Source organism: Acomys minous (genome assembly GCF_964271855.1).
Source record: "Acomys minous genome assembly, chromosome: 10".
NCBI classification, from domain to species: Eukaryota; Metazoa; Chordata; class Mammalia; order Rodentia; family Muridae; genus Acomys; species Acomys minous.
Window position 1 is genome coordinate 80661488 of NC_140491.1, and position 14939 is coordinate 80676426.

The window sequence follows — 14939 nt, forward strand, 5'->3', positions numbered from 1 at the left end:
TATATTGTGCTATCAGCAAAGGCCAGGGAGCTCTATGTGATTAAAATAAAAAAGGATCCAAGTATCTGCCTTTAACTACCATTTAATGATAATGATTTTTGTCTTTAACATTTATATTGGGAGTCTAGAGAGGCAAGCTGCAGGCTATCTAATAATAATATGAATAATAATAACTAGCAATTGAATTGCCCTTTTCTTCCTCCTAGTTCTTAGCAGCCTATGTTTATTCACATAGAAGACCTCCTCCTCCATCTCAGTTTATATGGTAATGGAAATATTAGCCTAAACATTCCTGTTATGTAGCACGTGTTGATGAAGGCACTTTAGCATCAGATTTACATTAGGAGAGATGAGTCAGCAAAGGAAAATTGTGCATCCATCCTTTTTATATGTTTCTCATTTACTTTTTCTGCTAACCCTATTTTTTAAAATCACTCATTTATCTGCTTTTACAGATGTGGAAAATTAGCTGCTGTAAGCTTTTAATAAATGTAGTTTCCCTCCAGTAGAGACCTGAAGTTGACTCCTACTATAAGATAAAAGCCAACTGTCAAACCCTTAGAATGTTTTTTTTTTCTTTGTTGTTTGTTTTGTTATTTTCTGTTTTCTGTTTTTGTTTTGGTAGCAATGGCATCAAATAGGCAGGCACCCCAGCTCCCTACAGACGGATGAGAATTTCAATGGGTGGATATTAACCTTGACATCCCATAGATAGACGGCATGTGCATAAGCCATCTTTCCTAGTCTACAGTGTATTGGACTAATACCAATCCACTTTAGACCTATGGAAGACAGGAACAAGCAGCAGCACTCTATGTGCTCCTCTGCACCTTTGATTCCATTTCCTCTGCATTTACTTGTGTATTATTCTTCCTCATTTAATGGAAATTTCTTGATACTGAAGTTCTCTATTGTATTTCCTGCCCCCCCCCCACCTGCTAGAAAATTTGCTGCATAATAAAATTGAGTTAGGATATGATAGGTCATTTGCTAGAAAATAAATAAAAATGTGGTGTTGATTATCAATGTTACTAAATTTTTATTATTTACATAAAATATTATCACAACTATAATAATTTTATATATCTTTATCTCATTAATAGATTTTGATCCCCTAACTAGAACAGTATGTGTATTTTTATATAGATACCACTGTAGGCTACAACTATGTAAGTAGAATACTCCAATAGTCTTGAACATGTCAAAATAAAGAGAAATATAGTAGCTTTAGGCTGGAAAATGTTTTTAAAAAATGAAATTGTACAAGGATAATGTCCCATCCACAACAGTAAAATGATTAAAGCAATAAAAAAATGATGACTCTTAAACATACAGTACCCAGGTATCCCTTCTCGATTCAAAAATATTGTACATTAATATCATTGCTTGAATATTACAAATGGAGTAAGACATCTATCTGCCTGGCCTACAGACCTCAGCTTGGCCCTGAGTTACTCACTTCCCTCAGGTTGCTTTCACCTTTTAAAGAACATATCACCTTCTGAAACATTGTCACCGACTGATGAACGCATGTTCCAGTACATGAACCGGCAGCAGACATCTTAACCTCTGGACTAAAACAGAAGTATTTTACTTGCTAATATTTCAAAACAAAATCACACATATGCCCATGTGCACACCCTTACCACCACACAACTAAGCAATGTGTATATCCCTTTTCAATTTCAGGGGAGCCTATGGTCATGATGTAGGAAAACGCCCTTGGATTATAGGGGATGAGAGCATTGTGGGCCTAATGAAGGACATTGTGGGTAAGTACAAAACACAGTGGATATTTTCTCAAAAGAACTGTGAGGATATAGTTCAGTTATAAAAGTAAGTGATAGATCTCATTGACTAACATTCTGATTTCTAAGTTAACCCATAAAAGCGAAAAAAAATCTTTAATATTATCATCCTTTTTAGGGTGAATATCATATCAATATACATGGTACAAAAATAAATATCTGTTATTCTTAGCTCCTTCAATTATTTGTTTGCTTACTTCATTTCCTATTTTGTGGTACTGGAGATAGGCCCCAGTTCCTCTCTCTACTAAGTTGTACCCAGGCCTGCTTAGTTTGCCTGTTTTTAACACAATCTTCTTCTGTAACCCAGGCTATCTCAGAACTCTTGCCTTGATCTCTTGAGCTCTGGGATTAAAGGTGTGTTTGAGCCTCTTAAAGATCTTTAAATCCCTACTTACCACCTCCATTTTTTTTAAAGCACATTTTGTTAACTTATAATGAATTATATTTTTCAACAGATAAATGAATATTGTAATACAATTACATAATAAACATGAATTGTTTTCACTAATATGTTTAGTGTAAAGCACTGAAAGAATCATTTCAATTTAAATCATGGCAATGTATTTAAATTAAGACTCAGCCAATTGCAGAAAGCAGGGATGAAGGGTGGGGGTCCTGAGTTTATGTCCAACAAGGCTGTATAGTGAGACCCCATCCCAAAACTTGACTAACAAAGAAATGAACAGTACGTGTGTGTGTGTGTGTGTGTGTGTGTGTGTGTGTGTGTTAGAATAAGAATGGTCCCATAAAGCCATCTATTTGAATATTTGGTTCTTAGCTAGTGGATTTTTTAGAAAGGACTAGGAAGTGTGATTTCAAATGGATTTTAAAATCTCAACCCCTTATCACAAAGTATAAAAGTATCTCTTTTCTTTTCTTATTTGATTCTGGACAAATTACTAGAAGATTTACTCAACATAGACGAGAAGTAATTTTACAGTTGAGGAGTAAGCTGTAGTGAGGGATAAATGAAGACAAAAAAATTATCCCTGGTTCTATCCTGGCCACAAGACAAATTTCATCTGCACACAACCACTAAAACACAAGGAAGCCCAGAACTCATCACTGTGACCCTTGCTACCATAGCAACTAAGGTTTTAGTTGACAGAGTACCAGACATATGCACGGAAATAGCTTTTATCTGAACTCTCACTTAGAAATTCTTTAGGGAATTAGAAAAACTATGTAAACTCTCAATGGACAACATAGAAAGGCAAAACAAACGATGCCCCTGCCATTTGGGGGAGTCTGTTAGCAGGGAGACAACTGCTAATTGCTTTTGTACCAATAAATACATAGCAAGCCAAATTTTAATCTGCTAGTGGAAAAAACAAACAAATGGCAGCCCTTGCACTACCATGGTAATTATCTTTCAAAGTTTTGGAAATTACCAAGTCCATCACATGGGGAGTATGTATGAAGAGAGGAATAAAGGAGAGATCTAGTGAAAGATTCTATGAACATTCACCAAATGGCCAGTTACTATTACTCCTGTCTGTGGCCTCCAGGCGCCTCCTACATCAGGCTGCCAGAGAAGACTGAGGCTTAGAAAACAGCGAGAAACCAGGTCCAGAAAGAGGGATGACATGCATGTCCGTCAGCCCAGGCTGCCAAGTGTCCAAGACTGGCCTGCTTTTAAAAGACACTTATTTTCTGGCTGAGGTCAAGAGCCAATGGTACCTACCAGGATCTCTTTCTGGCTTGCACAAGCCAATTTCACATTTTCCCTCAGTGGGATGATGACCTCAGTTATTCTTAATTAACACAGGGCATGAGGGCTTCCACATATAACCTTGTGGAGACACACTTAATTCACAGCATGTAAGTGTGAGCATGCCCTTGACAGCAGTCAGAGCACCTGGAGACTGTGCCTTCTCTGTGCTTTGAACCTAAAGATTCAAACCATTCCCTCGCCCAGCGACTTGGTGGAATCACCTTACTGTAAACCACATCCTCTGCTTAATGATCATCTTTTACATTGTAAACTACATTGCTGTGTTATGTACTACAACTGTTAAACTCTGAATCAAAAAAAAAATGGAAGCAAAAATAACCTTAGTTTTTAATTTTATGGAGTTCCTGGTGTGCAAATTTCTATTGGTTTAATGTGGATGCGTTATGGGATCTAAAAACTCAGAGCACACTGAAAATGCCACCTCCTGTGGCACAGAAAGATGACAGGAACAGTATAAGCAAATGTGTCTCCACAGACCAAAGGTTTCATAGCTGCTGTGAAAGGGCTCAGAAATTTGCAAGTGCTACTTTGGGGCCCACAGAAGAAACTGCTCAGAGAGTGAGGTCTGCATTAAGAAGCCTTCACAAGGAACTGGTGTGTGTGTGTGTGTGTGTGTGTGTGTGTGTGTGTGTGTCTGTGTGTGTGTGTGTGTGTGTGTGTGTGTGTATGTATGTGTGTGTGTATGTGTGTGTATGTGTGTGTTTGTACTAAGATTTTTTCAGATAACAACTGCATTCTCACCTGGTTATTTTGTGTTTGGTATTTATCATCCTCAAAAGGGGAGTGAGGATGTTTATATACAGGCCAGGAAAGTCGTAATATGATATTATCTAGTGAAATTTATTTATAAAGCCAATAAACTCTACATAATTTTACTTTGACTATTTAAAAGTTTATAGAGCTATTGCAGCTCATTAAATGTGCAAGTATTTTGTTGCTCAATAAATACATATATGTCACATAAAGAAAGCAAAAATTTCAAAGCAGTCACCTTCCAACGCTGTTAGTAACAGGAATAAAAAAGACTATAGCTATTCAGTTTGCTTAGAAAAGAAAAAAATGCCTAAACAGTTTTAAATTTGAAGAACCTGTGTTAATTGAACTCTGAAATTTTATCTAGTTTGCAAATGCTATACAGTGCCGTGTAACTCATGTTCAGATGCGTTTCTAATGCTGGCAATCAGTCTGACATTGAGACTACGTTAACAATCATTTGATTAAATCCTGAAAGCAGCTTGCCAGAGGTAATCCATATTCCATAGGTTAAGACTTTGATCTTCCTTTGCTGCCCCAACTTGTGACACCTGACATAGGCCCCTACTTTGAGCTGTCTGTCTGTATATTGGGATTTCCACAACTGACACCTTGGTTGTGATAACACGACAGCAGTTCACAGGGCATAAGTCACACTTTCTGTATTCTAACCAGCTTACTTTAAAGGGTGAACCCCAGGATAGCAGCAAGGAAGCTCAGGGCCATATGGCAGTGTTGCCATGGGGCCTTATCAAGCTCCTCGTGGCCTCAGCACTCAGGCATCTTCTCCAGTGCAGAAGCTGGGATTTGGGTTCTGTGGGGTTCAGTATCCTGTCGGTGCCTACACAGGAGGTAGTAGGTGAGATGGCACGTTCCATGCATCTCATCCCATGGCCTCTGTTTTGACTTGACCTAATATTGTATCATAAGAAACTTAAATGGTCTCCAGAAGATATGATTTAAATATCATGAAATAATTAAAATGATGGTGAAGTATAGGAAAGTCAATTTACTTTTCCTTAATTGTTATCGACGTATGTCGTGTGTAGACAGATATGTCTTATTTTGGGCATTGGTGGATTTTAAACTTACTTGAAAGCATAGCCTTTAATTTAGCATAAGATTCTTCATAACACCGTAACAACAGAGAGGTGACAGTTCTGTGTACACATTGATGGCTCTAGAATCAACAGGAAGAGAAAGAGACAGTGAAGAGCCATATTTATTCAGACATAAGAAAATTCCAATTTTGGATATGAAGAAAAACTACTAATAAAACAGTTTATATAGAGCCAACAACCAACAGTTCCACAATCCACGGAACATGGAGTAACTTTCCCTTATAATTAATGTCATATTAGCAAGATGCTAGAAATAGATGTGCTAGAGAATATCATTAAGATTATTATTAAGTCTCCTTCCCTTGGACACATAATCACCATGGGCTAGATGCTTTTTGAGCTTTATAAGTTTTTGAGCTTATAAAAATGTCATATGGACATATCTGCTTTATGAAACTTGTGGTTGACCATCAGAGAAGCAATGATCCCCAAGTGATCTGCCTCAACTGCCACAGACCCTCCTTCATACACTGGCCATCTCCACAGGCCATAGAAATCTGTGAACTAAAAATGTTCCTTGGGACTTTGTCTAATTACAGTCCTGACATCAAATGCACAATAGCATTTGCATCTGCCTAATAAAGTAGAAAGAAGATGCTATGACAGTCCAAGTGGACTGCCTTACCAGACGGTAAGCAGCGTGGGGACTTACGCTTCTCAGCTTTAAAAAAACTTTGAAATTGTACTGGGATTAGAGAGACAAAGAAGGAAATTGGTTATGAAGTTGGGTCTCTCATATTTGGTTAATGGGGAATGCCTTATACACAATGCTTTCAAACGCAATTCTGAGGGAAAAGTCATTCTTATTTGTGAGACTTTTGGTTAGTTCTATTTGGATATCAGTTTTCATAGTGACATAATGAAGGGAACCCACAATGGATTCCTTCTCTGGTTGCTAAAGATGCTGTATGAAATAATACAAGTTGCAGATTTCAAAGTGTCAGTGCACTTCCTGACCAGACTCTGTAATGGTTCAGCCTACTTTAGACTTCCATGTGTGGCCATTTGAACAGTTCTGCAATTACAAAGTATGAGTGTATAGCAATGGCTCCATAAATGTTACCTTGCCAGGCTTCAATACAAGAGGGTAGTCCTTGCATTAAGTTGCAAACAAACAAACAAACAAACAAACAAGCAGGAAACACCCACCTCAGATGAAGCAACTCCAACTTTGACATTTATCAAAAAAAAAAATCACAGGTTGTCGTCCCCTAAGGGGAAGAGCAGGTTGTCCCCTAAGGGGAAGAGCCCTCCAAATCTTCAGCTTTCAGGAAGCTTAACAAAAGCTGTGTTCTGAATAATTTTGGGTCATGATGTTTCCTCATTAATTCAGAGAAGGCTCTTAGGACAAGAAAGGGAACAAGGAGAGGAAACTTGAAAGAGTTTCATTTAACTTGAACAATTCAACCTCTTAGATAATATTGAAATATTGTAGAGCAGTGTTGTTTTCAGAGGTATATCTTGAACCCATGAGGTCAATTAGGGAAGCTTTCTTTTGAAAATAAGCTAAAAATCAGTTCAGCTGGCATTGCTCTGATGTTAAGAATAATTTCTTCTTAAGTGCCTTTAGTTATACTCACAGCAAACATTTCTGGTAGTCTGTTTTAAGACTTTAATCCTAGCACCGCTCCTGTACATATCTAGGTATGCAATGTTAAGTAAATGAACCCTGTCTTTGAACTGGGCTCAGCAGCAGGTTAGGATGGCATTTGGTGATGTGATCTGATGAGTTCCATCTGTAGAGGTCAAAGTTGGGATATAGTAGTGGGGGTTAATAATCACTCAAACCAGCCAGAGAGTATTTGTAAAGAGGTGGCTTAAGAGTGAGCACACGCTTGACAGTGAGGGAGAAATGCCGTTGAAATTAACTCAGACCATTATACCTTGGTGAATATGTTTGTGGTATCAGTACTTGCCCATGCCAGAAACATTATAGGTCTTCTAAAATAAATAGTGTACTGTGTGACAGACCAAAAGTTGCCAGAGAGTGGTAGTAGTTTATATATATATATATATATATATATATATATATATATATATATATATATATATATATATATTTAAGCAAAAATAAATGTCTGAGTTTCTCTATCAAAGCTTGCCACTAACCTCTTCCATTTCTTTGTTTGCATCTAACAACTATTTTGTTTTCTTACCATTTTTATTTGTTTTTCAATGCTTTCCCCATAAATTCTGCTTTCTTACAATATGGCTTTGTTTCCTTCTTTTTTCTTCTACGTTCTGCATTAAAACTTTTAATAAGTGGTTTCCACAATGCTTATGAATAACAGAGAAGCAATCATTTGATCAAGACAAATGCTATAGGATAGAGTTTTATTTAAGAAGGAACAGTAAAAAAGCCAGCTAGGATAAAGTTGATAACGTTCATTTTAATACCATTTTTCAAAAGGGACTTTTGTGGAAGTCAAGGCATATGGCATTGTATGATAAAAGCTTATGGTGTCTACTTACTATGTCTTTACTTCAGATCTGTTCCCCCTTAAGATGGCCAGGGATATCTTTTTACACCCACCACTTTATCACTAATTGTACAACAAGTAAAGAAATCCATTTAGCAAGCCAAGTTGTTTTTGACCAAAGGACAAATACAGACTCCGCCTTGAACGGCTATCTTCATATATGAATTCATTAGTTAAACACTCATTTCCAGTGGCCTCACTCCAAGCAAAGTTAGTCTGGAATTTATTAAACCTAATATTCCACTGGCTTCCGTGTTTTTAAAGGGAACTCTACAACAGGTATGCATTTAAGTAAACAATGTAAGACCACTATATTTTCTCTAATGTACATTTTCTCTAACAGCTTTATGAACTTTGTGATAGATATTTTCCTGAGGTTTTGGGTGGAAGTAATTCCCCAAAAATAGTTCTAGCTGTGTTTTCTGTTTTTAAGAAACATCTGGAAAGTTGGACCACACAAGGTGTGAGAGCTCTCTGAGTTGTCAAGGTACACGTGTCGGCTCTGTCTCCCATCTACTTCCCGTTCTCGTATGAGGTCCCTCGGTGAATTTTGCATATGTTTTCGTCAGACAGTACACATTTATATTGCCCTTCTCCCCGTGTATGAGTACATCATAAAGGTACTTAAGCTGTGATATTTTGCCATGCAGCTTCTTTGTCTTGACAACTGTGACCAATCTCACTGTATTAATAGTGAAATATGTTTGGTAGAGCTGAATTCCCTTACTAAAAGTGAATGTTAGTTTGATGTTGTGTACAGCAGGTTTTAAAGATATGATTGATCTTAATATCATTTTAGGTTCATTTTCACATGAAAAGTACTCTTTGGGGATTTGCAAACTGATAATAGGATAAATCCTTCTGAATTTTCAGGTCAGAGAAAATGATTATTATTTTGGTTTCCTTGTTTAATTTATAAAATCAAAAAGAGGATCACAATTTTTATCTCTGTATACATGTATATAAGGCCAGATATAATGTGATAAATGGATCAGGTGGGAAAACCTTCATTTTTCATAATGACACAACAGCATGCCCTTATTTCTAAAAACGTTGATATGGTTGAGTGAAGCTCCAACCTTGTTCTTCTACTACACTCCAAACTAACTAAAAAAAAAAAAAAATCAAGTATGATGTATGTTTTAATGATTATTTTACAGGAGCCCATGAGAAAGAAATAGTTCTAATGAATGCTTTGACAGTTAATTTGCATCTTCTACTGGTAAGATTTCTTTCCCATCTGTGTTTTGACTTCTCCCATTTGCATAGTCTGATATGTTTCTACCTCAATTTTATAAACCTCTAGTGAGTTATTTGTTCCATGAACGCATGTGAGATTATTTTCATCAGGAGATGATAGACGGTGATCTTATGCTCCTTCTTAAACAGGAAAGAGTCGCCTCTTACAAAGACCTTTACAATAGTGAGTTCTTATAGCACTGCAGAAGGAAACCAGTAGTAGTACTTGAAAGAGGAAATTGCTCAGGAAGAACACTTATTGGCAAGCACTGAGCCCTGAAGAAAACAGGCTTTTCTCTTTTTCCCCCTTATTCTGGAAAAGAAAAGTTAGTTGTATCATCAAGCAAAAATGCATGTTTGGTAGCAGAAGTCAACTCTGCCAAACATGTGTCGTTCTTATCACAGGATGGTTGATAATAGTTATCAAGACAAAAGAACTGCATGGCAAATACCACAGGCTAAGTGCCTTTGGGGTTTATTCATACACAGGGAAAAAAAACACAAAGTAAATGTTATATTCTGGTGGAAACACGCAAGAGTTTGTTTTGAATCATGTCTAAAAGCTCATACATACATCCTTAGTTGTAACTCCCATCTAAGTTAGTGTCTCTTTAATCTTGGTCAAACTTTTCAGTGTCTCTGAGATTTAGTATCTCCCTTTGGAATAACGAAGATAGCAATATCTTCCTCCTAGATGTGTAGAACTCAATAAGGTAATATATGAAAATTAATTTAGCACCCTGGCTAATGATGAGCATCCCGCTGACAGGTGTTGTCATCTGTATTGGAAGCAGGGCTGGGCTTATTGTCCAGGGAGAAATGAAATGGCCAGTGAACAAATAGACTACTTCCGGCTGGTGTCTCCAAAATGGATGAGCGTTTCATGATTGGGCCAAGGCACATTTAGCTGGACCTAAACCAAAATGCCATAAAGCAAGCAACCAGATGAGGGGAAGGTGATAACGGGGAACCAAATTGGCAATGTGAGATATGTAAATAAGACTTGCCTAGAACACGCTCTTTCAATCTCACTCTAGAGAAATTACCTTTAAATGCTTAAGAAGATAAATTTTCAATTAGCATTTAGTTAAAGCTTTAGAATTTGTTTTTTATCTGCTTCACGTGTTTCCTCTGAGTTTGTTTTCCATTGATAAAATGTAATGAGCCAATATCTTCAACCCTCTTCATAATTCATTGGAAACTAGGCTAATTGAAAAGGTACCTCTGTCAGATATCTCACATGTTTAATTAATTAATGTCTTTAAAAATGTTGGAGCTTATAAAAATGAAAGTGTGGCATAAAGGAGCAAATGAGTAAATTCTGTGTTAATGCTTCTCAATAACTCTGTTTCATTGTAGTTATCATTCTTTAAGCCTACACAAAAGCGACACAAAATTCTTCTAGAAGCCAAGGCCTTCCCTTCCGATCATGTAAGGATTTCTTCAAATTATATTTATGTTCTTTCTACTCTTCCTAGAGGGACATATCATTTCCCTGACTTGAATGTTTATTTGCTAGTCATTTCCAAGTAAGCTGACTAAAAAAAGGTCTGTCAAGTGCATTTGATTTAAGTTTTTTTTTTCCACACAGTAGATTTATTTCCTTTGTTCAAGTTAAAGCATGTGTTCAGAGAAGAAAGGACTGAATGGGGACATTGATTTATTAGTCTTTTTAAAGATATTGAGCAAATTGCTGCCTAAATCAAGTGTGGTTAGAAATGTTTTATTAATTCCTGTTGCTGTTTTCCTTTATGAAATCAAATCAATACAAACTCTACTGCTTAACCCTTTAGCAACGTTGTTGTCACATGAACTTGTATGTGCACCACTTCTTTGTCATAGCACACTAGCGATACTTATTGATTGCTTTCTATGAAAAATATGAAAAGATTATGAAATGCTGATGCAGGGAGGTGGCTAAGTCTGTGACGAGCTTGGTCCACAGGCATTAAGGGCTTAAATTGGAATACCTACCACCCACAAAGGAAGCTGAATGTTGCTTTGTGGGCCTGCAGTCGCAGCACAGGAGACAAGAGAGGCAAGAGGATACTTGGAGCTTGCTGGACAGCCTGTCCATCTGGTCAGTAAGTTCCAGGCTCAATGAGAGGCCCTGTCTCAAAAGTGAGGTACAGAGTGATCTAGGAGCACAGCCTGACATTGGCCAATGGCTTCTGTACCTGCATGCGAACACATACAGCAAAACGGACATATAAATTAACCCCAGCACACAGCGAAGGTTAAAGGATTGTTTTTGTGTTTCACTCAAATAATGATTCTCCCAGATCCACACACAGCTGAAACCTTTTCTCCTAGTTTTAAAGAAACTTGACACCTACCCTTTGATCATTCTATAACTATGTATTGTGGTTTTAAAGCATATAATTCTATTAAGCCAATAAGTGATTACTTTGCTATAATAAAGATTAAAACCTTGTTCTCTTGTAGACAATTTAAGCCCCTCGTAGTTATTTGACCCAATGTGTGTCTTATCTTCTCCATGGAGTTTTAAAGGTGGTTTCTTTGCTGCCCGATTCTTCTTATGCTGAGCTGTTTTTGTTCTTACTCAAGCCCAGCACTTCAGACTCCTCACTTTGGTTATTTCACAAGCGCCAGTTGTGACTTACACTGGGCGAGTTATACGGTAAAACTCTCCTTAGCTCTAAAAGCTACTTTGCACTTTTGATCACCTTTAACAAGTGTCCTAATTCCTTTTCAGTCACATTAAGAAGGAAGTCTCTGAGGTAGCCATTCACTCTACTTTTGACATGTGGTTTATTATAATGCAATGTTTCATTGTTTTGTTTTGTTTTTTCAGAGCAGAGTCTTTAATGTACGGCTATGCCTTTGGGCTTAATTTAATGAATACATTTCCTTTCTTTTTCAGTATGCTATTGAGTCACAGATTCAACTTCATGGACTTGATGTTGGGAAAAGTATGCGGATGATAGAGCCAAGAGAGGTAACTGAGAAAAAAAAGTCACCATACTTCTATTTAGTGTTCATTTATTTCCTTCTCCTTTTCTCAAAACTTTATTATATTCATGGCTTTGATGTAATTCTCAAGAGAACATAAGAGACCTGTGCACTTGGTACTGTTGGATCCTTTTGTTTAAATAAAGAATAAATGGAAGTGTATTTATTTTAATTTTCAAAAAAGCTAGATCCATGGCAAGATTTTTTTTCTTCTTATAGCATGGAGTCTGTAGTGGTCAAGTAGGTGGAAAGGGGATGACAAATTGAGTATGCCACTTTAAATTGCAAATGTAGCTGCTGATGGGTCCCATTAAAATCAAAGACCAGTGATCATTGTGAAATTGTATAGAGACTGTCTTTTATGTTCCTTTGTGAAGAATCAAATTTTTTCTTGTATTTAAAATATGGTAAATTTTCTAAACCTAATAAGTTGAAGAGTCTGGGATTTCAGTGTGTTATTAACTAACATGCAGGATTAATGATAAAAGATTCTCACATCTATTAGAAGTATCTGTTTTCACATGTGCTATAAAAATGGATAGTTCCCAAGATTCAGAGTTACAGATGACCAGCCTTTTATCTTCTGAGTCTACTCTTAACAGTCTGTTGCCTTACTAGACAGCTTCAAGTCAACATGAATGGAAGCTTTATCTCACTGGAACCTTTATTTCTTATCTGGATCATGGTGATTCTTCAGACAAATGAATTATGCGTTAGTTTCTGTGATACTCTCTTTAGTCTGGTTTTTAAATTGTGGTTGTCAAACTGTATTAGAATTTTAAAAGTGTTTTAAGTTGCCAGTTTCCTAAGTAGAATTTTTCTTATTATTACTAAGTTCTTTTCCTTATGTGTAAAAAGCATACTTCTAATAAGACAGATTTCAATATCACACACACACACACACACACACACACACACACACACACACACACCTACCCATCCATACAAGTTCTCCAATATGGAACTTGGCCAATAGAAAGAAATTTGAAAAGTTAAATAGAAGGATTACATAAGATTGTTTTAAGGCACTTTCTACATGATAACAAGGCAACTAAGCTTGTGCTGGCCCCAATTTTACGTCATATTAATTACAAGAGAAGGCTTGTGCACAGTTATAGGCACAAAAGACTTGCTCTCCATTAGCAGATTCTTCCTGCTTGAAGGATCTCTTTCAGCTCGCTACTTTTTCAAGACTGAATCTCACTTTGTTGACAATTTTCAGTCATTAGTTTTGGTTTGGATGTTAGATTTTGTCCTTGATTCTTTATTTTGATCTGTTTTCTTCAAGTTTGCCTTTATCTTTATATTATCTAGAAAAGGATTAAACTTTAATTGAAACTTCGCTTTGGCGAAATGCAGTAGAAAAATGTGTGAGTGCGATTTCCTTGGGAAAGCACCAAGTCATTAAGTGCGATGTGAATCTCCAGGTTTGCTGTGAAATATGTCATGGACTTCTTCATCTTTTGTATTGGACAGTGATAATGGGAAAACTATTGACAGCTTTGCAATTAGCAAACATTAATTGAAAACTGAACTAGGAAGGGGCAAGCAGGATTTGCAGAATGGCACTTAAGTGAACCTCGTTAGCATTTACTTTTTATTTCTTAGTAACAGAATGAATCCCAGTGCTGCTCTTTTGCCAGAGTTTTTGAAGGACATTGGCATGGGATGCCAGGAAGCACAATTACCTTTCATTGCCTTATGTAGGAAAGACACTTGCGGGAATGGAGTGACCCATGTATTACCCATGTAACTTGGGCTGAATTTGACGTAGGGGGAAGAGACCTTAAGGATGGAGGACATACTTGAAGTAATCGAGGAGGAAGGAGACTCAATTGCGGTGATCCTGTTCAGTGGACTGCATTTCTACACTGGACAGCTCTTCGACATGCCTGCCATAACAAAAGCCGGACAGGCAAAGGTACTGCCCTCTTCCTTCCTTGCCACGTTCCGAGGAAGCACTCCGCTCGAGTGCTCCGTCTGCGCTTTCTGATGTGTGCTTTATGTTATTCTGCGAGTCTTTTTCTTTCCTTTTTAAGAATATTTTATTAATTTATTCATATTACATCTAAATTGTTATCTTATCCCTTGTATCCTCCCATTCCTCTCTCCCTCCTGCTTTCCCCCTCCTCCCCTCCCCTATGACTGTGACTGAGGGGAACCTCCTCCCCCTGTATATGCTCAGAGGATATCAAGTCTCTTCTTGGTAGCTTGCTATCCTTCCTCTGAGTGCCACCAGACCTCCCCTTCCAGGAACTCTGGGAGTCTTTTTTTTTTAGGAAGAACACAACATAGTTTTTATTTGTTTGTTCTTTTGGTTTTTTTAAGGTGGGTTCTCTTTGTGTAGCCCTGACTTTCCTGGCACTTGCTCTGCTGATTAGGATACACTGGAATTTAAAGATCCATCTGCCTTTGCCTCACAAGGGCTGGGATTCAAGGCGCGCACTACCACCTGACCAAGTCTTGAATTTTAAGAAATTATTTGTTATTGTTATGACTGATGTAGTTAAAGTCATGTTGACTTGACAATGATGATGCAGACTCTCTCCCAATAATGGTGTCTTTATGGGGGCTCCTTGAGTCCAGGGTAAGCAAGGTTTGCACACAGGATGCGGTTTCAGACAGCAGAAGATAAAATATTAAGGGACTTCAGGACATGCAAAGACTTTTACAAATCTCACTTCAGTACATTGTCATATTGTAACTCATTCTAAATGTAAACCAATGCTCACGTAAAGCTAGGTACTTCTAGATGAGAAATGTAGTCTCTATTAGTAGCTCATGTGGAGTTATCAAAGGATAGTTTTACCCCAGTGACTTTAAGGAT

At 37.3% G+C, this 14939-nt stretch overlaps 1 protein-coding gene across 2 annotated transcripts in view; it reads left to right on the top strand.

The window, feature by feature from the left end:
• The window catches only part of KYNU (kynureninase), a 131455-nt gene that overhangs the window by 36261 nt on the left and 80255 nt on the right, over positions 1 to 14939 (top strand). For both annotated transcript variants that reach the window (XM_084799637.1, XM_084799638.1), the window contains 5 exons: positions 1690 to 1772; positions 9061 to 9122; positions 10499 to 10570; positions 12024 to 12098; positions 13887 to 14033. In XM_084799637.1, the coding sequence (XP_084655763.1) occupies positions 1690 to 1772; positions 9061 to 9122; positions 10499 to 10570; positions 12024 to 12098; positions 13887 to 14033 (439 nt within the window). The remainder of the gene's footprint in view (positions 1 to 1689; positions 1773 to 9060; positions 9123 to 10498; positions 10571 to 12023; positions 12099 to 13886; positions 14034 to 14939) is intronic.